General features: G+C 35.1%; 1 protein-coding gene, 1 long non-coding RNA gene and 1 other non-coding gene across 3 annotated transcripts; 1 reads left to right on the forward strand and 2 right to left on the reverse strand.

Moving 5' to 3' along the window:
• Positions 1-444: 444 nt before the first annotated feature.
• LOC145557904 (zinc finger transcription factor YY1-like) lies at positions 445-13058 on the reverse strand. The gene is made up of 7 exons (XM_081619083.1): positions 12898-13058; positions 12240-12340; positions 10314-10372; positions 8941-9140; positions 7764-7853; positions 5116-5259; positions 445-1132 (listed from the first exon to the last, which is right to left on the reverse strand). Exons 2-7 carry the CDS (start codon positions 12323-12325, stop codon positions 599-601), a joined length of 1113 nt encoding a protein of 370 aa, XP_081475209.1. The 5' UTR covers positions 12326-12340; positions 12898-13058; the 3' UTR covers positions 445-598.
• LOC145603465 (uncharacterized) lies at positions 2604-3726 on the forward strand. Its single transcript, XR_014104867.1, has 2 exons — positions 2604-2862; positions 3505-3726. It is a non-coding gene; the product is annotated as an uncharacterized LOC145603465 (long non-coding RNA).
• Positions 13059-13768: 710 nt separating the features above from the next.
• Positions 13769-13842, reverse strand: TRNAR-UCG (transfer RNA arginine (anticodon UCG)). Its single transcript has one exon. It is a non-coding gene; the product is annotated as a tRNA-Arg (tRNA).
• Positions 13843-25245: the final 11403 nt, after the last annotated feature.

A 25245-nucleotide genomic window follows, 5' to 3' on the forward strand; every position in this document is an offset into this window, starting at 1 on the left:
CTTAGTATTGGTCCCCAAAAAAAAAAAAAAATTTCCCAACCTCTTTAACAGCCCCTTGCCCTCTAAGCCCATTCCCCTCCATTTCCAGTAGCCCCCGCATCCAAAAAAAAAAAAAAAACTAACCTACATAAGTTATTTTATTTCAATTGAGTATTGTTAGTAATGAATCTTATTATTATAAATCTGTGTACCGCACGAAGCCAAAACTAGTTCTAAATATAATGTTTGCATGGTCCCCCACACCACCCCCCCCACCCCCCCCCCCCCCCCCCCCTCCCCTCTATTTTTTCTGACCAAATTTCTTCTTATTTTAAATTGATCTGCTATAAAATTAATCAGATAAATAGGCAATAAGTCAAACAAGGTACACTGAAATATTGCCTAGGTAAAATCAAGTTGATACATCTTTCCCATTTGTATTTTTTTTTAGCTAAACTTTCACCGGAAACAAAAAAAGAGATTGATTAGATGATCAATATTAGCTATGAAGACGCAATCAAACACCTAAGTTTTCCAGAGGCCGCCATTTTTACAGTTAAACCATAGAGAGCTGAGCAACACAGAAAGGTTGCAATTACATGTTGCATTAATTTGACAGTTAATCCTCGTCCGTCTCCTCATCGTCATCCTCGTTATTTTCCCGATACCTCAATCCATCTTCACCATTATCACGATCTTCTTCTGTTTCTTCACTGTCTTCTTCCTCATACATGTCCCCTTTAATTGGCCAAGGTTTTTTAATCATACTCACGTTAGCAGGAGAAATACCAGAACTTTTACGCTGTGTCATCTTTGACGGCGGTAATTTTATGTTTGGCTTAGGTCTACTCTGTTTCAAATTCTTTCCAGTTGAGCGTTTGTAGGCATAAGCATCTTGGTCACTGGCTTCATCCATCTCATTATCAACATTGTTAGGCTGTGGAGTCTTAGCATTTTCTTCTGCATAGTGGCCAGGATGTTCTCTCCTCAAATGGAGGTTCAACTTATACTCGTGAATGTAGGCCTTATCACATCCTTCATAAGGGCAAGTAAAAGGCCTATCTGAGGATGCGGAATACGCTGCACTAGCAGGCTTGGGAGTTTTTACAGGTTTCTCCACGGGCGGGGTGTATTTTACGACTTCAGCTGAATTCTGAAATCACCACGACATGAAAAATGTAAATCAACGAGAGTAAAACATAAACAAGTCCAATCCTTCATACGATACAACTTAAATACATAAGGCTTGATTATCAAAAACCATGTGGCAAACAAAAAACTGGATCCAAAGAGAGTAGAAGTTGCAGTCTGCTTAGTTTGTCCAATGTCAGCAACTCAGGTAGGCAAAAACATATTGTATCCCAAAAGACCAGATTCATTTCCAAGGTTTGCATAATCATTTTTAACAATTATACAATATCAAATAATATTTTCAATCAAACAGTATGAAAAAGAAGAGACCATCAGATACTTTAGACTACATTGAACTAAACCATCAACTGTTTATTAAGCTCCTTCAGTCCATATTCATACAAAGGAAAATCAAAATTACAATCCCGCGTAGTGCCTCACTGGTCACTTAATGAGACATTTATAATCTATCAAAATTGCATATTAAAAAACGTTATTATACTCCCTGAATATTTAGAGTAATGCATTCCATAATTGGCCTTTGTTTTAGGATATCTTCATTTTTTTTTTATCATCTCTCTCCCCTATCATGGTCCCTACTATTTACGTTATTTTTTTCATAAATATTATGTTCCTATTGGACCTATCCATTTTTATTCACCCACTTTATCCTTGATATAGATTTTATTTCCCTAACAACCCCCCCCCCCCCCTCTCACACAAAATTTTACTCGTTCAACTCTCCCTCCTAAAACTTGATGACGGTCAAACCAATGCACTTAGGAAAATGGAGAAAGTCATCACATTCAACATTGATGGAAGAGAACAAGCATTCTAATAAACCATGGTATTGTGGTACAGAATGACACATAATTATTATTTTAATTGATATTAAAAACCAAAAAAATAATAAACATAATGGTTAATAGCCACATATAAAAACAGCTTCAGAGGTTAAGTAGTACTTTAGAGAGAAACTGAGATCATTCTTGACGTTGACACCCAAGGCAGCTGATTAGTATTGGTATTTGTAAACACCCAACAGCTGTGTCCATGTTGGAACACGGTGTTGGACACCAACACGCGTTGAACACACAACAGTACGTCTCATACACATCAAAAAACCGCGACTGTTTTTTTATATATTTAAACACTTCGACTTTATATTTGGACACTTCAACACGGATTATGTCTTACTATGATACTGATGCTTGCACCATCACCTAGTGGTTCATGCCATGATTCCGGAGGTTCTTTTGAAACAAGATCTAGCACCCAAATAAACAATCTTTTCAAATTGAGAGTTTTTGTCACCTAGAAGTAGAGATGGAAATATCCAGTGGATCACCCGCTCCACCCGTCTTATTGGATGGGTGAAAAACCCGGTTTAAACGGATGATAGGCGGGTGATGGGTTAACGGATGCGGGTGACGGATCGGATTCGGGTGGAAAATTTTCACCCGTCACCCGACCCGTTAACCCGACCCATCACCCGAATATTTTTTTAAAAATAAATTTTTAAAAATTTGCTGAATTTTTATACTGGGCTAGGCCCAACTAAACCAAACTCCTTAGTCCTAATTCTTACTCACGTAATTCCTAAACCCTACCCTAACCTTCCAAAAAAAACACTCGTTCTCGCCGCTCTCTGTTCCTCTCTTTCTCTCAAAGCTCTCTGCCTCTCTCTCCCTCTCTTTCACGGAGTCACGGTGGTCGGTGGCCGCACTACTGAACGATGGATCCATTTTAAAGGTATCTGATTTCTAAACTCTCTCCATTTTTAAGTAATATGTTCATACGAATTTTGTAAGTAATTTGTTGATACGAAACTGAAATGAATTTGTTCATATGTTGTTTGTTCTCTTGTTTAAAGCAATTATATATGTCGTTGGTTGTTGTAATTGTTGTTGTTAATTTCCGTATTTTCCTTTGAAATTAATTCGAATATTGCTGCTTGTTTTAGGGTTAATGTTATGAATTTGCTCCATTTTTTTTGTACGAATTTCCTATCCTTTTTGCACGAATTTGCTACCTTTCTTCACGAACTTGTTCCCTTGTTAATTCATGAATTTTGCTGCCTTATTTTTCACGAAATTAATTCGATTATAATGCTTGTTTTTAAGGTTGTTTTTCACAAATTTGTTGCTTGTTTTTAATTAATTATTGTTGCTAATTAGCTACCAATGTATTGGTTTAGGTACTACTTTGGAGAATTCTCAAGCATGTTCTACAATTCTAGATCATTATGATACAGTAGATGATGATGGAAGTGGTAGTGGAGGGAGTGAAGTGGTTGACTTAGACTCGGTAATCGTTTTTATATACTAAGTCCCTAATTTATTGTTTTAGTAACTACTATTCACATTGTCTAATTAATCCTTGTTAATTTGGTAGGGAGATGAAGATGAACATATGATTGTATGAAGATAAACTCCTACAAGATTACAAGGCCATTGTTGCAATAATGGTGCTACTGTTTTAGTTGTTTAGATGTTTTCAAGACTATAAAATTTTAGAATTTCATATGTAATATGTAGGCTAACTCCTACTTATTTTATTTTGCTGAACTTTTATGTTATTGTGAATTAAAGTTTGGATTTGAACTTTTGAAGTTTATGAATTATGAGTTTATTAGTTCACAAAATCATCCGATAATTATGTTGATATTACAATAAAACGATAACGTTTGAAACGCACTAAACTTTAGGTAATTTTTATTCATTTTAAATGCTCTTATTATACATCCGATTATCACCCAAACCATCCGTTTCACCCGTGGGTGATGGATGGATGGATTCGGGTGAAAATAATAGCGGGTGGTGGATGGATCGGGTGGGGTAGATGGATGCGGGTGATGGTCCACCCGCCCCGAACCCGATCCATTTCCATCTCTACCTAGAAGGCTTCTTTTGAGTGTCAACTTCAAAAGCATGGTTCTGCTGAAAGCTTAATAGAGATAATTTTGCTATCTTTTGGTAGCTTTTTCTGACTCAAGTGTCTAATCTAGTTATGTATAACCCAGAAATTAGTATTTGGTAGATTAATCACAGTTCTTTAGATTAACATATTTTTGTGCAAATTACTAGGTATATCAGTAGACATTTCATTTTTGTTTCCTAAATTGAGAAAACAGGAAAAGTATCATATATAGTATATTATACAGAGTTTAGAGATATAAGTTGATGAATGATAATGGCTATTTTGTAGTGTGATTGATTAAAGTTAAATGGCTGAAGTTATATGGTGTTGCTGTCACATGATCCACTGAAAAATAAAGTAATTTTACTAGCTTCTTTATAAGCTAAGACAGCTGGAGCTTTCCAAGCTACTCTATGGGAGCCATACAAGGAATTGGGTAAACTTATAATTCTCTTTTAATGTCTCTTTTCGAGGATACCTTGTCCCCTTGATCATTAACTGCGGAGGATTGTTTGTGCAATATAAATAAAATATTTTGAGTAATAAGGTTTCTTATATTTGACATTTGAAACTTTAAATTTTAGAAAAACTTTCGTTCTTAGCTTATTATACAACTGACTTCCTACCTTCTTATTTATCAAAATCTAAGACCAAATGCAGTATATTGGGGAAATATAATTAAAAAAAAAAAAAAAATTATTATGGGAACACATTCAGATTTTAAATTGAGTGTAGAGGAAAGATGCCAGATGCAATGGTGAAACTAAAAGATTGTAACAAAGCTTCACTACTCCAAGTTGTTGATTTACTATTGAAAATATAATAAACAACACAAAAATATGCATTTAAGATGTATTGACCCAATATAAAAAGCTTTGAGTTAAAACTATTATGTCAAGAGTTCAAAACCCTTGGGTTCCCGTGATACTTATCTTGGATCGGCAGCAATGAAACTTATCAAGGATTTGGACCATAAAAATAGGAGCAAAATATTCAAAATCAAAAGGCATAGATTGACATAAAAGCTACAGTAAAATAATAATAATAATAAGGATAAAAGATATATGGAATGCACAAAGCACTGACCTTTTCATGGTGAGATGCAATATGATTTTTAAGTTTATATTCATGAGCATATCGCTTTCCACAGTCAGAATACGGACAGATGTGATAATTTTCTTGGGAATGCGTTTTCATATGGGATCTCAAATTGAAATCCAAGGAAAAAGCCTGCACATGTATACCATAGATGAGTAAGAAATTGGGTATAAAAAAGATTCAAGCAAAATAAACAGTATTACAAGAAAAATGCAGAAGCATGCTTTGACTTTAATAACACAATGAAAACATATTTGATGCAGGACATGAAACTCAGGTTGATTCAATTACATACGACCCAGGAGGCCAAACTGTGAACAGTTTATCCACAAGGAAATGAAAGTGTGAAGCATACTATATCACAAATTGCTCAGGTGTTTACTTTATCTAATTATCAACGTCAAATTAATCCGGTTTAAGAATGAATCAACGTTTAAGGGCTCAACGGTTTGATAGCTCAGGGTGGAGATAATCCGCTTATTTTGAAATTCATAATTCGAACTTTCTGTTATTGTAAAAAATTTGTTGGTAGAATAATTTTCAATTTGAATCAACTCATCAAGGCAGCCTGCTAAGCCTAAAGGAAAAAATTATGCATTCCTGGTAGTAATAAGAGAAAACATACAAAAAACAGTAGTTAATTAAGACTTTTTTATACAGCTACATTTACAGTGTAGTCTCACTTGAATACATTTTTTTTTCTTTTTTTTTACATTTTGATATTTATAATTAGAGCTGTCAATTCGGGTAAACGGGTCGAGTTTGAGTTGGGTAAGTGTGGGTCGGGTCAATTCAGGTCAGGTCAACTCCGGTTAATGTCGTAATCTATGCGGGTCAGGTTCAGATTGGATCATGCTTAAGTCAGGTCACGTCGGGTCATACATCTTATCGGGTTTAGGTTGGGTCAATAACACGTCGGGTTTCATTCGGGTCGGGTTCAATTCGGGTTTTCACGGGTTATAATGAGTTAGGGTCATTCTCGGGTTCGAGTCGGGTTCGGTTCAAGTCAATAATTTGTGGGATATAATCGGGTCAGGTCATACTCGGGTTTGAGTCGGGTTCGGTTCAAGTAAAAAATTTGCAGGTTATAATTAGGTCGGGTCATTTCTAAGTCGGGTCATTCTCGGATTCAAGACCGGTTCGGTTCAAGTTAATAATTTGTGGGTTAAAATCAGGTCGGGTCATTTTGAAGTCAGATCATGTTCAGGTTTGGGTCGCCAATATTGGATTAATATATTCTAACAATTAGAAATGAGCACATATCTATAATCAGTCTATGTAAGAAATCGTATGTTTTGAACTATTCACTATTGAAATTATCATAGTAACTCGTTTGCAAAAGCACACAACTAAACAAGTGACAATGTAATTATATAATTATACTGATATAAATATTAATAAGGTGGCCTAAATTGAATTTAAGGTGATTTGAAATCAAATCAAGTCAATAACAGGTTAGGTTGAGTTCAAAAAGGGTCAAGAACAATTCGGGTTGAATTTGGGTCGGGTCAATAACAAGCCGTGTTGATTTTGGGTCATGTTAGTAACAGATCGGGTTGAATTTTGGGTCAGGTTAGTAATAGATAGAGTAAATTCAGGCCGGTTTAGTAACAAGTTGGGTTAAATCTGGGTCGGGTAAGTAATAGGTTGGGTTACATTCGGGTTTTGAAAGGTTGAAACAGGTTTGGGTCAATTTCGGTTCAGGTCGGATTCGATTCAAGTCAATAATTTACGAGTTATATTCTGGTCGGGTCATCTCCAAGCCGGTTCATGTTCGGGTTCGGGTCTCAAATACTCGAGTTAACTCGGGTCTAGGGTTGGTTTCAATTCGGGTCATATTGGGTTTGGGACACCATTTTTCCGGGTTCAAACGGGTCGGTTAATAATCGGCCCGAGTCGGTTTTCGAGTCGAGTCATCTCTTCAGCTCTATATATAATACATTAAAAAAAACACATTTTGTGGAGTAAGCATATTTGCCATATCTCATTTTAACTCAGAGAATATTAACATTAACATTACAGACTATGTTACTTGGACTCGAGTACCCACGTCCGACATGAGTATGTGTCTAAGCGTCCGACTTGACTATTTGTGAAAAAAATATTTTTTTTTTAACTAAAATGAAGTGTCCAAGTGTCAAACCCATGTGCGAATGTCGAGGGTCCGACATGGGTACTTTAGGTAAAATGAAGAGTCTAAGTAACACAAATTACAGTATACATGTAAAAATTGTTAAAAGAAAGTCATTATGGTGGAACCAGCCTGTCTCTTTGTTCTTGAGAAGTCGAACACTCTCTTTAACAGCACGAAAAACACCTAAGGAAACCCTCAGAAAGGGTGGTTAATCCATAACTTAATTTGAAAAGCATATTAGCTCTTAGCATGGAAAGTTGATATTTCACATCAAGAAAGAAAAAAGAAAAAGAAAAAGAAGTTGGTGCTTCGGTACTGCTCTCGATGCTTGTGCTAGTGTATGTCTTGTCTAAACACTATTAAAAGAGCAAGAAGAAATCAAAGAAAGACAGATAGCCACAATGAGGGAGAGGAAGATAAATAATCTTGAAAAAATAAAAATAAGTCCATTTCAAATTCACTTGTGGGCGTACTAGAGTTAGTTAAAAGATAGATGGTTCACCTTACCACATCCCTCGTGGGGGCATACGAAATCTCTTTCACCGGTATGAATAAGAAAATGTCTCTTTAACTTTGAACTATCCAAAAATTTCTGCAGTATAAAACAGACAGTTGTTTATGATACCATACATAGATGTGATATAAACTATGAGAATAAATCAATGGAAATATTACTAAAGACCAGAACAAAGCACAACTTAGAATATATGACTAAATTTGCAGCACTACTAGATATCAGAATATCAAAACTAGTCACAGAGGTTTAACCAATTAATGGCATGTCTAAGTTGGGATACAATTAACAACCATTAGCAAGTTCCTCTGTTCCATCATACTATAAAATCTATACTTTAACAACTTCTTAATGGCGGTAATTTTATTTTTTTTTATTTTTTTTTATTTTTTTTATTTTTTTTATTACTAATTTGTACGTTTACCTAGTCTAATATATTTCTTAAATTGCGAGCGAAAGTGGTGTTTTGCAAGTAATTAAGAATGCAAGAAGTATTATTTCTCCTTGTTTTAAAACCTGGCAATGCCTAAGATTCTATGTTCATGTCGCTTTATAACATTAGCTGTTCACATATTTCACAAAGATTTTGTAAAGGAGCAAGTACAAAGATGAGAAACAAGGTGTATAAGCAAAACACAAGTCTGATAGTATCTTTAATTTTTTTCCCCATCACTACACAATATCCACAAGAACATGTGAGAGCATGTAAATATTCTATAGAATGAAAGTAACAACAGTATAATTTTGGAGTAAGGAGATCAAAATTAAAGTAGAGATTGTTTATTTAATGATTTTTTTTTCCTCAAATTGTTAAAAAAAAAAAAAAAAAAAAAAAAAGCTGCCAAATAATCAAATCAATGCACAAAGTATGCTTCATAGCTACACTAGTGTTTATTTATTTACTTTTTAAATTATCTATTCTTTTTATAGAGATTTTTTTTTTTGGCCACAATAATTTTGACAAGTCAGAACTTGAATCATCTATGGAGCAATAGGAGTTTGAAATTGAGTACCTATTTCTAGTCATACTACAAATTTAGAATTTACCTTAGCAAGATTATCTCATGCTCAGGGTTTAATAAAATAATTAACAAAAAAAACCCAAATTGAGACACAGTGCCATAAAGGACTTCTTGTAAAACAAGGGGCAAAACAAAAGTATAACCTTTCCACACCCCTCGTAGTGACAAACATATTGCCTCTCTCCATGGATATGAGAGTGTTTTCTCAAAGCCCCAGCATCAATAAAAGTCTTTCCACAACCTTCATAGCTACAAAGGAAAAGAACCTCCGTTGTTGGTTCAGGCTCTGGTTCTGGTGCCTCTGGTTCTTTTGCCTTCTCTTTCAAAGCCTTCAAGGCATCCTCTGAAATTAAAAACAAAAAAATAAATGGGTATAAGATTTAAGAAGTTGGACGAATATTTGATACAGCTACAATAAATAATAATTTTATAAATGCCATCATACATAAGGATGAAGACAGGCACGAAGAGTTTAAAAGCAAGACAGAAAAAATGGACCGAATCAAACCGAACCAAAGAGAATCATTACCTCCTCCAAGCCGAGAAATTTAAATTACCGGTCCCTAGTTCAGTCTTGTCCAAAACCTTTTAATAACCGGTCTTGGACCAATTTTTGTTTAAATTACGCATAAAAACCTCTAGATACTTTACATCTTCGAATATGTCAAGAATATTTACATATTATGAGTTATTTTGTACTATGTATTAGACTTTCAAAAAAAGCATTAAATAATTAGTTTTCTTTTTCTTATTTCCATATATTACTACAGAAATATTGTAAAATATAGAAAAAAAATTTAGAAATCGGACTGGTTAGGCTATTGGACCGAATTTATCACTCCGGTCTACAAGTCTCAACTTTTAAATTATCAGTTGTCGGTTTGGCCCGGTATTTGACCGATGAACAACCCTACTAGTAATCAAGTGAAGAAATATAATGTTCCAGTAAATCTGACAGTAAATACATATGTAGCAAATGAGAACAGGCGAATCCTTATAGTACTTTAATCAACACAGTATTCTTGAAAGCAAGATTAACATCACCTACAATCTGCTAACTTCAGATTGAAAGCACGAACAAAGGAATGAATGATATTTCAATCCAAGGGGTCCCAACTATCCTAATGTGATTAATTTTCTGGAGTTGAACACACCATGGTCACCATCTTTAGTTCAATTGCATAAATTATAAGTATCTGTGTTGTTACCGCCAAACACCAACCCCTGCCTTACTTAAAAGGTGAAAGAAGGAAAAAGTCACCAACAAGAAACAGACATTTGGAGAGACAAAATAGGACTTCTTTACCTTAGTAATGTTTCTCACTATATATTTTTGTATTTTAAACCATCCATCTCATTTATTCTAGTACTATTATAATTATAAGACTACCTAAACCTTTCAGACTCGTACGTACAAGTGACTTCATTTCGAACTCAAAAAAATTTAAAACGAGACAATGGGAAGAGGCAAAGAGCTGCATATGCGTAAAAGTTGCAGCAAAGTGAGCAAGTTAACCTGTAATCCATTTTAGAAGATAGCATTTCCCTCCAGTAGCCACAACATCTTGAGGAACCCTACAAAAAGCCACTGGCTTATCAGAAACAATGAATAAATTAGGTAAATAAAGGAAATTTGCAAAAAAAAAAAATCCAAAAGATCCGACAATATGAATAAAGCAAGCAAGGCACACCACCAGTGATATGTGAGCAACTGAGCATACCAAAATTGATATCTTAAGCTCCGGAGCATATTGATGAGGACTATAAGAAGGCTGACTGTGGGGCACAAAACCAAATAAGGCCAAGCAAGAAGGCAAGATCTCCCGGCACGAGTGTTCAAGTAAAAGGTACCATTGGCCAAATAAACCACCTTTTCACATTAACACCCTAGCCCTTGACAACATGCTTTTGACTCATATCTATTCTGAATGAACTTGTGGCCAAAAAACATATTTTCACTTGGGTTTTGCCTCTGATAATACTTCAAGTTATGGAAGCGCCAATAGATTTAAGAGAAATGAAGCTTGAGGCTTGGAAAATGTTTTATCTCAAGGTCTTTTGTTACTCATTATTGTTTGATTGATTAATTTTATTCACCCTTTGGAATTATGAGCTTTTAAATTGTATTGACTACATAAATTCTTGCTTTGTTCTTATTTCCTTTCCTTGTGTCGTAATCAGAATCAAAGCTCACCTTGACTTTACCCCTTTATGTTTGCAAATTAGAGGAATAAATCATATTCCTCTTATTTATACACAAAATTTCAAAACCATCATTAACATAATCTTTATGTTAAAGCAATATTAACAGCAACCCCTGGAGGAATCCTTCAAGACCAACCTCACACACTTCACACAACACACAAGTAGCTACACTTTCACACAAATTTTCAATACTATACCACATTGAACTCCCTCATTTCTCAACATAATAACTGTCTTCCAACATTTACATTTGAAAAACTATAGCTTACAGAATGTTATTACACAGTCAATTTGTTATACTTCAGCTACATATCTTAAAATCAGGTAACTACATAAATCACTATTTCTCTGGTTATTTCTACATCTCCCCAAAAAGTAGCACAACGTAATACTATATTTTGTTCTCAACTGATACTTCACAAGTACCAAAGTCTATCTAACCATCTAATACCACCGTTATTTCTGTGATAAAGCACATCGAGTAGATGATAATCTAGTCGATAAAGAATGCAGATAGAGCATTAAGCATCTATCATGGTTTGATTAATCTTCTCTATGCACAATTGCACACCATTTATTCATTATGTTTATATCAAGCATAACATGTTATTCAATGTCATATATTCCTCGAACCTCATACTCGCACGGCATCTTGTACCATAATTACTTCAAGTTTGACGCCCTTAGATAATTTTCGACTTCCACTATAGACACCCAAACATAACGGTTATCAAATATAACAATAACTACCAACTGGTTGTTGGTGCAGTGGTGATTGAGACTGCACTTGGTAGGGAGAACCCGTGTTTGATCCCCCACAGCAACAATTGGAAGGGGACCAGAACCTACCTAACCACCCAAAACTGATCCTCGAATCCGGATTAGCCCAGAGGTGAACCGGGTGGAACACCAAAAAAATATCACAATAACTAATGATCATAATAATGATTAACCAAGTGTAATTCAATCAATGAAAGATAAATTGCGCAAATTCCAAAATCATTTCTCCCAGAAAATAGCATCAAATACCAAAATCAGCAGTATCAAATCAATGGACACCCATCAACAGACTATTTTAAATCACAATCACAAGTATTAAAAATCACGATTATTCGATTAATCATTAACACATCATAACAATCAACTGAACCAATATCGAAAAAGAAAAAAAGATTTTTTTTACAAATTATTATAGATAAAAATTGCAAATAGCAGAAATTAAAAGGGTGAGAAATACCATTCTTTAACCCATTTCAAAGCTGGTGTTTTGGATTTTACAATTGGTCGTCTGTCGAACAAACTATGCGACATCTGAGTCTCCATCAATTAATCTGTATCACTCCGAATTTGAGCGGCCACGGGAGTGTTATGCGACCGCAGCATTCCCTTAAAGTTGAAGGGAAAATTCTACAGGACTGCCATAAGACCAGTGTTGCTCTATGGTACAGAATGTTGGGCTTCTAAGAAAGAGCATATTAAAAAGATGGAGGTTACGGAAATGCGCATGTTAAGGTGGATGTGTGGAAACACTTTAAGAGATAGAATCAGAAATGAGGTTATTCGCAAGAAAGTAGGTGTGGCGGGCATTGTAGATAAATTAAGGGAAAATCGTCTGCGTTGGTTTGGACATGTAAGACGGAGACCCGAGGGTGCACCGGTGCGAAAAGTGGAAGAGTGGGACCATGGAGGGATTAAACGAGGAAGAGGGAGACCAAAGATGACTTGGTTGGAAGGAGTGAGGAAGGATATGAAGTGCATGGATTTACGTGAGGATGAAGTTTTGGATCGTAAGGGATGGAGGAGAAAGATTTATGTTGATGACTACACGGAATAATCAAATTTGGTTCATGTTAGCCGACCCCACTTTTGGGATTAAGGCTTTGATTGATTGATTGACTCCGAATTTGAATTTGATGATCTTCAGAAAATTGGGAATTGCAATTGAAGAATTGATGAGTAAAACTAGGTTTAGGGTTTGAATGAGAGAGAAAATCAAGAGCAATGGCGGTTTTGCGCCATACCAAAAACCATAACAATTTTACTCGTATCCCATAACTTGTTGTTTTGAGCATTTTTTTTCAAAAAAAAAAAATAAAAATAGAAAACGATCATAATAATATTGATCATAATAACTAATGATCATAATAACTAATGATCATAATAATGATTAACCAAGTGTAATTCAATCAATGAAAGATAAATTGCGCAAATTCCAAAATCATTTCTCCCAGAAAATAGCATCAAATACCAAAATCAGCAGTATCAAATCAATGGACACCCATCAACAGACTATTTTAAATCACAATCACAAGTATTAAAAATCACGATTATTCGATTAATCATTAACACATCATAACAATCAACTGAACCAATATCGAAAAAGAAAAAAAGATTTTTTTTACAAATTATTATAGATAAAAATTGCAAATAGCAGAAATTAAAAGGGTGAGAAATACCATTCTTTAACCCATTTCAAAGCTGGTGTTTTGGATTTTACAATTGGTCGTCTGTCGAACAAACTATGCGACATCTGAGTCTCCATCAATTAATCTGTATCACTCCGAATTTGAATTTGATGATCTTCAGAAAATTGGGAATTGCAATTGAAGAATTGATGAGTAAAACTAGGTTTAGGGTTTGAATGAGAGAGAAAATCAAGAGCAATGGCGGTTTTGCGCCATACCAAAAACCATAACAATTTTACTCGTATCCCATAACTTGTTGTTTTGAGCATTTTTTTTCAAAAAAAAAAATAAAAATAGAAAACGACCACAGTGGGAGTCGAACCCACGACCTTCTGATCCGAAGTCAGACGCGCTAATCCACTGCGCTATGCGGTCTATTCTGTATAACATAGCATATTACTTTATATTATTCAATTTCAAGAATTTAAAGTTTGGTTTTTCCAATTCAAGGAAAATAAGAAATAATGATCCCAACTTTAATGAAAATTTTAGGCTAGGCGGTAGTACCATGCTTGGTACATACAACAAACGCGGAAAGGAAGCTATAATAAAATAGTCGCCAACAAGTTTTAGGAATTTGTAAACCGTTCACAGGGTGAAGATTACCCTTCACGATCCATGAGATCGCTAACTCCATACTAGTCTGGAACCATGACTGGATATTCGGGGATGAAGGTACAAATCCAACCTAAAAGAGATTGAATCTGCCTTAAAAATAGGCCTCTATTTTATTTTTTAAATTTTCATGTGTGCTTTCTGACTAACATACAATCAATAGGTTAATCCTAAACCTTTTTAATCTATGTGGTTGAATATTAATGCACAAACAAATCTATTATCGGCGATCACTTGAATTATAATCATATTAGCCTAAATAAGATTATTAATTATCTCATTAAGCGTGATTACAAATACAAATTCCCTTTAAACATACATAAAAGGCGTGATCAAGCAATAACATAATAATATATCGAGCAACAATATAACAATCATCATCATAAAAAAAAATAAATAAATAAATAAAATAATAATAAAAAAAAAACATAATAATATTAGCAAGATCCTAGGCATGATGCTTAGATGATTAATAACAGAAATCCTAGCATGTCACTAAATAATAAAGATCACAGATTTAGCCCTGACATGATACTAACATGATATTGGAAAGAATAGGAAGCAACCTAAACATGATACTAAAAAACAATAAATAACATCCTAACATGATACTAGAAATTAATATAATCAAAGCATGATTTCTACATCAAAAGAATAACAATTAAATTACTTACTTGGATGTCTCGTATCTCTTTCTAATAACAAAATACACACATTAGTAATTAACTTTAATGAAAATAAAAAATCAAACAATTAAATTAAATAATTGAAATAGAGATTTGAGACCAAACCCTCAGAAAATATCAACCTTTCACGTCTAGGGAGAATACAACTTCGAACTTGGATAGGTGTGTCTAGAACTCGTGAATGCGGAATTTTGTAAGAGGGAAGGTTTAGAAAGAGAAATAGAGAGAGAATAGAAATTAGATGATGATTGTGAATGGTTAAAAAGGGGGAAATACGACCCCTATTTATAGAGAAAATAGCCTGGAAACGATAGAAAAGAGTTAGAATTCGAATCAGAATGAAAGTAGCTCTTGTCGCAGAGCTGTCGCGCGCGACAGAGTCTGTCGCGAAACGACAAGGATCACGCATGGCGACAGGCTCTGTCATTTGGCGACAAGGCTGTCGTTTAGCGTTGGGACAGTTCTTTGCGGATTTTGTTTTTATCATATCTTTTGATCTTAGAAAGCTCTTGAAGTCTACTTTCTAACCCAATTAATCAGATTAAAATATTTTGTAGATAAAAAGATATGGCCGAAATAGTGGAAGGGTGTCATTTTTTTTTATAGAGTTTTGTATTTCTTTCATATATTTTTCATAATAGCTTGGAATTAATTTTATAATATATCACTGGAAAGATAATTTCAAGAGCTATCCAACCATAAAATACTTGGATAAAAATTATGAGGTACGAAAATAATATCTGGCCATCTTCCATTTCGCACAGAACAAGGACTCTCAAAAAGAGAAGTTTTATTCAATTTCGAATTCTTTGATCTTATATTTTCAAAAAAGGATAATTAAGATCTCTTAGAAACTTATAGAATCTTCTAATAAATCCTACTTATTTTAGGAATGGGATTAAATCTTTGGACCCTCCACATGATCATTGGGCCGTAGGTAAAATTCGGTTTGAGCCCAATTTAGTATTTTGGTCATAACTTCCTCATTATTCATCGTAATTGGGCTTATAATATATCGTTGGAAAGGTATTTTCAAACCCCATCCAACTACACCATTATTGGACCCACATCATGGAACAAACTAAACTGGACTGGACGTTTTTCATAAATAGAGTAAGAAAAGAAATATTTTCAAAAACAGAAAGAAGTATTTTTTATTAAAACAACCACATCACAAGACTTTTCACATTTCACCTCTTTCGATAATCAAATGACGTGAAAGATATTCATCACTGAGTTTGGTTTTGGAGAGACACAATTAGGCGTCTACAATATTATGTAATAAACATTATTAATATATACCCACCATAATTTAAAGATGAAATTCAAAGAGCATTTCGCAATAAGCAACAAACATAATATTACAAATAAAACTACATTACACTGACAATAAAAGAACATGGAAAAATGTTCTTTTTACTCTTTTTTGGTTAAAATATGTTCTTTTTACTCTAGGTATGTGTTCATTATAATTTAATAGTATGTTCTTTTCACTATATATATATATATATATATATATATATATATATATATATATATATGTTCTTTACATTTGTATAATATGTTCTTTCCGCGAGAAACGTCTGTACAATGCATGGTACAAGTTCCTGTAGGAACCACGCAGTGCAACTTTCACGTATTCTGTTTCAATAACCTTAACTTTGGATATTCTAGAATAATCCGAATTTTGGAGGCTGTTGATTTTTGTAAATCCCTAATTGGTTAAAAACAAGTCAATGACCTATTTTATTAGGTCACTTGACTAGTGTCAAGTCCTGATTAGTCCACACATTTTTTTTTTTAAAAAAACCATAAAAACCTAGCCAGCCTCCCCTTCCCCACCGGCCTACCCTACCCTCCACACCACTGCCCAGCCCGCCACGTCTCTATCGCCTGACCACTGTTTTCCCTTTCCCTGAAATCCCCTCCAATTCCTCTACGCGACAACCACAAAAACCCCTTTCGGCCTTTCCCACTCCCAAAAACCCCCCAAACACTCCTCCTCCACCTCAAAACCCTAGCAACTAGGGTTTTCGATGGTGGGGGAAAGTTTTTGGGGGGTTTTCGATAGTAAGAGAGGTGGTTTAAAAGGATTTTCGAGTGGTTTGGGGGCTTTCGAGAGTTGGGGAAGTGGTTTAAAGGGAGTTTCAAGTGGTGGTGGTGGTGGCTGGAGCACAGTTGATGGTTCTGGTCACTAGTAGAAAAGAAGACTTCATGGTTGGTGCCCAGCGTCCGTGGCTGGTGGCCAACGTCAAAGGTTTAATTTGGCTGGTTTTTTTTATTATTATGTACATGTTTGTTTGTTTTTTTAAAAAAAATTTAACCAATTAACTTGTGACATGTATCACTTTTAAAAAATGAACTCATTCAACCAGTACCGGTTTTTTGAATTGAAGAAAAAACAACCCTAAAGTTCGGATTATTCTAGAATAATCCAAAATTGGGATTATTGAAAAAAAATTCGTAAAAATTGGGATTATTAATTCTAATTTAATTTATAATTTTTTTTATTAACTTCATATGTACTGTATGTAATAATAATATAAAATTATAAAGGAAAAATGGAAAAATAATATCCCACTTTTATCATTTTTGCTTAAAACAATTCCATGTTCTGGAAATTTGAAAACAATCCCACCTTTTGAAATCTTGAAACAATCCCACCTATAACCCCCATTTGCTCAAAACAAGCATTTTACCGATATGTGAGATGATTGGTGTAACATCCTAGAAATTCCTTTCTTTTAAAATACCTGTTTTGCTCTATTTAAAACTTTAAATAGGAACATCAAAGATATTACCGCCACCGTAAAAACGGCTAAGGCAACTATCAAAGACACATAACGGAAGACTCTCCTTTAAAATAATTTAAAACGACTCAACTTAAAATTCAACTCACGAAAGTAAAGTCAAACCAAAGTAAAACAAAGTCAAACCTACAACTTGAAACCATTGTAGGCCCTTAACCAAATCAATTCAACTTAAAACTTTTACGTTAGTCTCGCAATAGAAATGTCATAATATAAATAAGGATATCTATACACCTTAAAAGCCAAATTGGTGAAAAAATGGTTCTTTCATTCCTATGCTTTTGAACAGTATACTTCCCTTTTTACCCTTACAAAATTCCCTTCAAAAAGTGTATTTACTGTTTTGTCCTTACTGTAGGTGTTCCTTGTACAGTTGCCACTTGCATGCTCAAGCTTCTCCTCTTTGTTTTGCCACATGCGTGCTGATAGCTCTATTGCAAGCCACGTTATGTACACTCTTCTTTCATGGTGGATAGCTGCCGGAATTGCTCATAGTTGTTCATCCTTCAACTACTGAATTGTATTTTTTTAGGCAAAGTTCTTATTTTTTGGTTGGCTTTGGAGTACTAATAGCGATTGTACTTTTGTAGTTGTTCATCTTAATTTTTTTAAATTTGTATTTTTTGGCAGTTTGAATTTTAAGTTACAAATTTCATTGTACAATTATTACTTTTAAGTTTAGGTTCATGAGTTGAGTGGTTATTCAATTTTTAGATTAGTTTGTACAGAAACATAACACATTTTTAATTATACTCTTAAGGCTAATTTTGTTTTGCTTGAACTAAGCTTGTGATTGCTTTATTTTCAATGCTTTGATAGTTGGATTGTAAAAATTGTGCGCCATTTTGGGTTTCCTTAGGATTTATCAGTTTGTTGGTCTTGGTAATTTTACTGATTTGAAGTATGGAAATTTTTACAAATCTTGGAAATAAGCAATTGCTTGTTTTATGTCACAGTTGATAGCTTTGCTGCTTTTCTTAAGCACAAAGATTGAGTATCCCTAATGATGGAGTATCATCTTATTACCTGTTGGTTAAAAGCTAGAATTTTTTGGGTTTAAAATTCTTTTGTTTTTTTAGCTTAACTTGCATGTTAATGTGGTATGTTTACTTAATGATGTATTACTGTCTTTAAAAATTTCATGAATATTAGATTTGTTCCGATTAGTGTTCTATGTACATTTGGATTTCAATCTTAAGGAAAAGCTAATCTAATTTGTGTCAAGATATATGTTCCATCTACCTTATTATTATTTGCTTAATCTGAAATTGAGGCTTCTATCATTGTTGGATATATTAATTCAATTTGAATTACTTGTTGATGTAGATATACCTTGTTACCTGCTGGGTAATAGGGCTGTCTGTTGGTTTCATTTTTGTACTTCTGCACCCTTATGCGCATGCTTTAGATTACCTATGTAAAAATGCATTTGAGGGTATATGTGTTATTGTATTACAGCTGTGTAATCATGCTTAAAGTGGTTGTTGGGTGCAAAAGTTATATGTTACTTTCTATATAAAGGGAGCTGCTTCTCTTGCCCTTGCTCAGTAGAGGTAAGGGTTTCAACAATACAGAAAGAGAGAAAAATAACAAACAAAACCTCCAGTTGAGGTAGTGTTCAATTGCTTTATGTTTCTATTGCTTTGAATATTGGATCAATTTAGCCCCATTTACATTATATTAAACTTAAGAGTATGACTATTGTATTAAACTTGGATTGATGCTTTGGACATTGTACACATCTATTTGTACCGAATTGAATGTATAATATGGACTGTTGCTTATCTTAGTTTGTACAAGAAAAATGCATTAGCCACCTCCAGCCATAACTAATGATCATGTAAATAGTTTTTGATAGGTTAGATAGTATTTTGTTTGGGTTTCTAGCAAAAGAATTGGGTTTGTTGTCATGGTAATGGCAACAAATGTTTATATTTTGGGTTGTTCTGAAAATTTCTTTGCAAAAAGGGGGTGCTTGATAATTACACAGTTTTGCAACTTACATAATTTAGGATTTTTAAGTTTTTGTGGATTTTGGTTGTTTTAATGTGCCCTTTTGTGGTGCTGTTTTTAAAAACAAGTCAAGTAATGGTGTGTTTGAGGTTTGCGATTTCTAACACTTTGGTCTAAACTCATTAATTTTTAAACCATATAGAGTTGTCATTTTTGTTTATATGCATACTTAATTCGAGCAGATGTTATTAAGGTTGAAACCTTGTTATTGGATCATAGATTAGTGATGCTTGGTTTCTGTTGTGTTGGCAGGTGATCTGAGCCAGGTGTCCTGCATTCCTTATGCTGCATAGGTGGCTGTAAGTTTATATCTTCTGCTTGCTTACTGTTATTTGTTGTCTATACTTAAGGAACCTGGTGTTCTTGTGTTTGCTTATTGTTATTTATATATGCATTTTTATGTCTGTGCATGTGAATAGCTTGATGTTGTTGTGTTTGACTATTGTTGTTGATCCCTGCAAGGCTATATGTTGTTTTCTTTAGTTTTTAGTTGTCTAGGCACATATTTTGTTATTTCTGGTGATGGTTTTGTGCTTAAACAATTATTTGTTGTTGTCTTAATATACATGTGCTTGTTGTTGTTAGTTGAATCTATTAGTTGTTAAGGCATGTGTCACTAAATTTCTGGCCTTACTCTCAAGTGTGTATCCTTATGTCTTATGGTTATTAGGAGGTTTTTGTTAGTTAGAGGTGTAGTTTATTTTAAGATTAGCTGAGAAGTTGGAGCTGCAATGCAATGTAAGTTGGAGGCTCCTGCTGTAGACTACCTTCTGATGTGATACATTATCGTTCGCATAGGTTATGGGGTCAGAACCACTCAAAGTAGCCATTTCTTTCCAGAGCTTGCTTAACCAGGTTGTCGGGTTCTTAAGGTTGCCTGCTCCGACCTACTCCCTTGCAGGTGATGATGGGAATGCTGTCAACATAAAGTTCGTCAATGATTGTATCCTGTCACCTTACATCTTTGAAGGTGGTGTTGCTGCTACATTGAATGCGTCTCGTGAAAATGCTGCTAAGCAAACTATTCGCTTCCTGAGAGCTCAGTATGGGCTGCATATCCTTGACATCACTTCAGAGAATATCTACAAGTTGGATCAGTGTGCCTTCTTATATGAAATGAAGCGCATTTCCTTGGAATCACTGAATAAGCCCACAAGGAGTGGTCGAACTAAATGGCCCGCGATCCCAGTCAAGAAACAAAGTGCCAACTGCATCACCATTGACTACATTGATGTTCTCCGTGTTGTTGCAGTAGCAACTAAGGCTAGGGTTTCTGGCATAGAAGTGGCTGAGCTTGCTGTAAATAAATGGGTGTCCTGGCTGACAATATATACTCCTTCCAGTGTTGGAATGGAGTGCATTTGTAGCTCTTTGAATGGGACTTGTAAGGGTGCGAAGCAAGATGCTGCAAGGAGAGGTGTGAAGTTTCTACGTGCTTTTTACAATGTGGACATAGTGGACCTGAACTATGGCAATGGTGTTTACTCTGGCATCAAGTGCTCATTGGCTAGAGAAAGCTACATGACTGTAAGGGAACGCGTTCTAGGTAAGCAAGGCGACCTGCATCTAGCTCCTTTCCTTGGTAAAGCTGACTGTGTGACACCCAAGTCTGGTGGAAACAAGATTCCAAGTCATGCATTGCCTCCAGCTGCCCCTTGCAAGCCAAAGGCTTCATCTTCTTTTAGTAACCGGCCTAGAGCACATCCTGCTTCGATCCCAAGTGCTATATCTGTTCCAATCCCAGCTGACTTAGAAATAGTTTTTAAGCGTAGGAAGATTTAAATAGGAGTCCTTATATCCCTGACTTATCTAGACTACTAGGGTTATGCTGCTGCTTAAATATTTTGCGTTTCCAGGCTTTCTGATGTCTAAGTAGCTTTTATTGTCTTCTCTATGTTTTAGTTTATTAAACTATGGGGTGTAATAGTTTCGTTTTTAGCAGCAATGTTCTATGTACTACATTATGTTCGTTTTAATTAAATGAAATTATCGGTGTTATGTTTGGTATATATTTTGGTTGGCTTGTTGCTACTTCTCAACTGTCAGTTGTTAGTTGTTTCCTATTCGTGCTTAATTAGATTTACTAAGCATGAACCAACATTTTATTTGCAGGCCTTACTCATATATTCTATTGCTACAAGAGAGATTTTAGACAAGCGTGATAATTTAAATGAGTATGTACATTTTAGCTAGGGGGTTGGAAAACTATTTTTGCATTTTTTAGAAAAAAGAAACTGTTCACATTGGAGCAGATTTTATGTTAGGATTGATTTGCACTTAACAATATTATGGCCATTGCAATTGTCACTGATATTTAACTGCTTGGGCTTCCAGATAAGGAACCTGGATATGCAGACTATGTTAGGAAACGTTCTAGCAAGCGTTAACGAGCAATTGATGCTCTTTCTGAACCAGTTTCAGCTAGGTTAGAATTTGTGTTCTAAATCTATCATCAGTATTATGAAATATGAATGTATTTTGCTTAGAGGATTTGTCCTTGCATTTATACATTTAGTGAGCTTGGCGAAATCAGTGCACAGGGAGCTTCACAAAATAGAGGCCCCAAAGCAAAATCTTCCAAAAAAAATACAAAACAAACTAAGGGGAAAAACAAAGGTAACCAGGTAGCATTTTCTTATGTTTTAAGGTTTGCAAACACTGGCTAACAATCTTCTTTTGGGTTTCTTAATAGAAGCAGGAACTGCTGCTTGTGGTACTTTACAGACAACAACAAATCTTTCAGTAGATTATTCAGTAAGGTTGTGACACCTTAAATATTGGAGTGCACTTATTTTTATTTTATAGCCGTGCTTGCACTAACTTCTTTGCTGATCTGTGTGTATATAGTGAATATGGTGAAACCAGTGCACGGGGTGCGCTGAGAAACACTGACAAAAAAAGGGGGGTTAAAGGCAAACAAAACCAACCTAAGAAGGAAAAAATTAGTGAGTCTATCTTCAGTTCTTTTGCCTAAAATTTCCCAGTGTTAGTAGGAATATGATTTTAGTATCCTATTTTCTAGATGAACAAGCTGCTGCTATCGGTTAGCCACTACCATTGACCTCTTTACAGTTGGAAGCACCTCATTATTGTCTTAAATGTGGTGCTAAGAAATTTCAGTATGAATGGCTTCACTTTTGTTGTGGCAATGGGAGTATTAGAATTGTTACAAATAATATTCCTCCTGAGCTGCATCGGCTTTTTACATCTCAAGATGAAGACTCATTGCATTTCACAAAATATGCTCGTATGTATAATAACTTGTTTGCATTTTGCTCGCTTGGAGGCAAAACAAATGCTAGCTTTGAGAAAGGGATCTTTGTCTTCTTATTACATGGACAAATTTATCACCAATTGCCAGATGTGCTGCCTGACAATGAAGTGCCTAAATACCTGCAGCTTTATTTTTATGATGTACATTATGAAGCTACGCGCAGAACAGAAATTTTCCCTGAAGTGAGGGAAGACATAGTAAACATTCTAATGCGTGTCATGAGTGTAAATCCATATGCTCGCCTTTTTAGATCCTTACGAGAACTCACAGTAACTGAGACTACACAAATAATCATCAACCAGAGCACAGTTCTAGATCAGCGCGTGTATAATGCACCTTCAACTGATGAAGTGGCTGCTATATGGCCAGAGAATGCGTCTTCCAGTGAATCTAATAGTCCATACATAGTTGTATCAGGGAGATCCACTGTGCCTCATCGGATATATCACTATTATGGATGTTATGATCCATTGCAGTATCCTCTTTTATTTCCAAGTGGTGATTGTGGTTGGACACAAGGTCTTAGGAAGGATTATGTCAGTGCACAGAAAAAGGCTATAATGGATGTTAACCCTGTTTCTTCATGTGTTGTTCATACTGAAGAGGACCTGGTGGCAGAGGAAGCAAAACGTACGTGCTCAATTATAGCTAATTCAAATTATGTTGTCTTGTACTCTTGCATGTCTAAATAGCCAAATTAATTGCCATTTTGTTGTCTGTATACAGAGGCAGCAGATAATTCAGGCACCTCTAAAAGGCATATATCCCCTCGGGAATACTATGCCTACAAGATACAGATAAGGCCAGGGAACATGCTACTTCCGGGAGGACGATGTTTTCAACAATACATTGTGGATATGTATGTTAAAATTGAGAACACAAGGCTTGATTTTTTTAGGCGAAATCAGCAGACAATAAGGGCTGATTTCTACCAAGGTATTGTGGATACAGTTGAAGATGGAGAAACAAGTGCCAACAACATTGGTCATCGAGTGATATTGCCTCCAACTTTTATTGGTGGTCCACGAGATATGAAGCGAAGGTACTTAAATGCAATGGCCCTTGTGCAGTGCTTTGGCAAGCCTGATTTGTTTGTAACAATGACGTGTAATGCCAAATGGCCTGAAATCACAGCTGAGCTAGCTCCTGGAGAAGTTGCATGTGATCGACCAGACATTGTTGCTCGAATTTTCAGAGCAAAGTCAATAGCTCTAAAGAAAAAAATAATGGAAGACATGGTTTTTGGAAAAGTTGCAGCTATGGTCTATGTTGTGGAATTTCAAAAGAGAGGTCTACCTCATGCTCACTTTTTAATTATCTTGGAAGATGCATACAAGCTAAAGGGGCCTTCTGATTATGACAAATTCGTAGCTGCAGAAAACCCTTCAACTGAATGTCCTCAGTTACACAAAATTGTTCTTGGTCACATGATGCATGGTCCATGTGTTAGTTTAAATCCTAGATGTGCATGTATGAAAAAAAATCATGGCAATGAAGTTCTCTGTAAGTACAAGTACCCTAAGCCATATTTAGAGGAGACTACCACAAATGAAGATGGTTTTCCCATGTACAGAAGAAGGAACACTGGTGAGCATGTAAGAATTCGCGGTTGTAGACACCCATTTGTGTCTCCCCAAAACCAAACCCAGTGATGAGTACCTTTCACGTCGAATCATAATCGAATGAAGTGAAAGTGTGGAAAGTTTAGTGTTGCAGATAGTTTTAATTTCTTTTCTCTTCTCTTTGTTTTTGAAAACCTATTTTAAGAAAATAGCCAATCCAATTTGGTTGCTCCATGATATGGGTCCAATAGTAGTGTAGTTGGATAGGGCTTGAAAAGAGCTTTCCAACGATATATTATAAGCCCAATTCCGATGAATATTGAGGAAGTTATGGCCAAATTACTGAACTGGGCCTGGTTTGAGCCTTATATGCGGCCCAATGATCTATGCTAATTGATGTTCTATTCTTATATGCGTCAGAACTCTGTTTTTTGATGTTCTATCTTTTGGGTTGATTTTCTTTATTAATAGTCTCCTAAAACTCCGTTTTCATTCATCAATTCTCTTTCTCACCAACTCTCATCAAGACTCTCTTGATTACTCTCTCTCTCTCTCTCTCTCTCTCTCTCTCTTTTCTAAACTAGCCTTCTCTCAAATACAAAATTCCGTATTCATTAGATTTAGAAACACCTAGCCATATTCGAAGTTGCCTTCGCCCTAGACGTGAAAGGTTTTAATTTATGAGGGTTTGGTCCCAAATCTCTCTTTCAATTATTTAATTTAATTGTTTTGATTATTATTTTCCTTGAAGTTACTAACGTGTGTATTTTGTTATTAGAAAGAGGTACGCGGCATCCAAGTAAGTACTTTAATGGTTT

Source organism: Chenopodium album, chromosome 1 (assembly GCF_948465745.1).
Source record: "Chenopodium album chromosome 1, dcCheAlbu1.1, whole genome shotgun sequence".
NCBI lineage: Eukaryota > Viridiplantae > Streptophyta > Magnoliopsida > Caryophyllales > Amaranthaceae > Chenopodium > Chenopodium album.

Excerpts from the sequence above, each read along its gene's own strand:
- LOC145557904 (XM_081619083.1), bottom strand. The coding sequence starts at position 12,325 with ATGGAGACTCAGATGTCGCATAGTTTGTTCGACAGACGACCAATTGTA. Across the intron at positions 7,854-8,940 it reads ACTACGAGGGGTGTGGAAAG|AAATTTTTGGATAGTTCAAA; the intron begins GTTATACTTTTG and ends TTTATACTGCAG. Across the intron at positions 1,133-5,115 it reads TTGCATCTCACCATGAAAAG|AATTCAGCTGAAGTCGTAAA; the intron begins GTCAGTGCTTTG and ends TGGTGATTTCAG.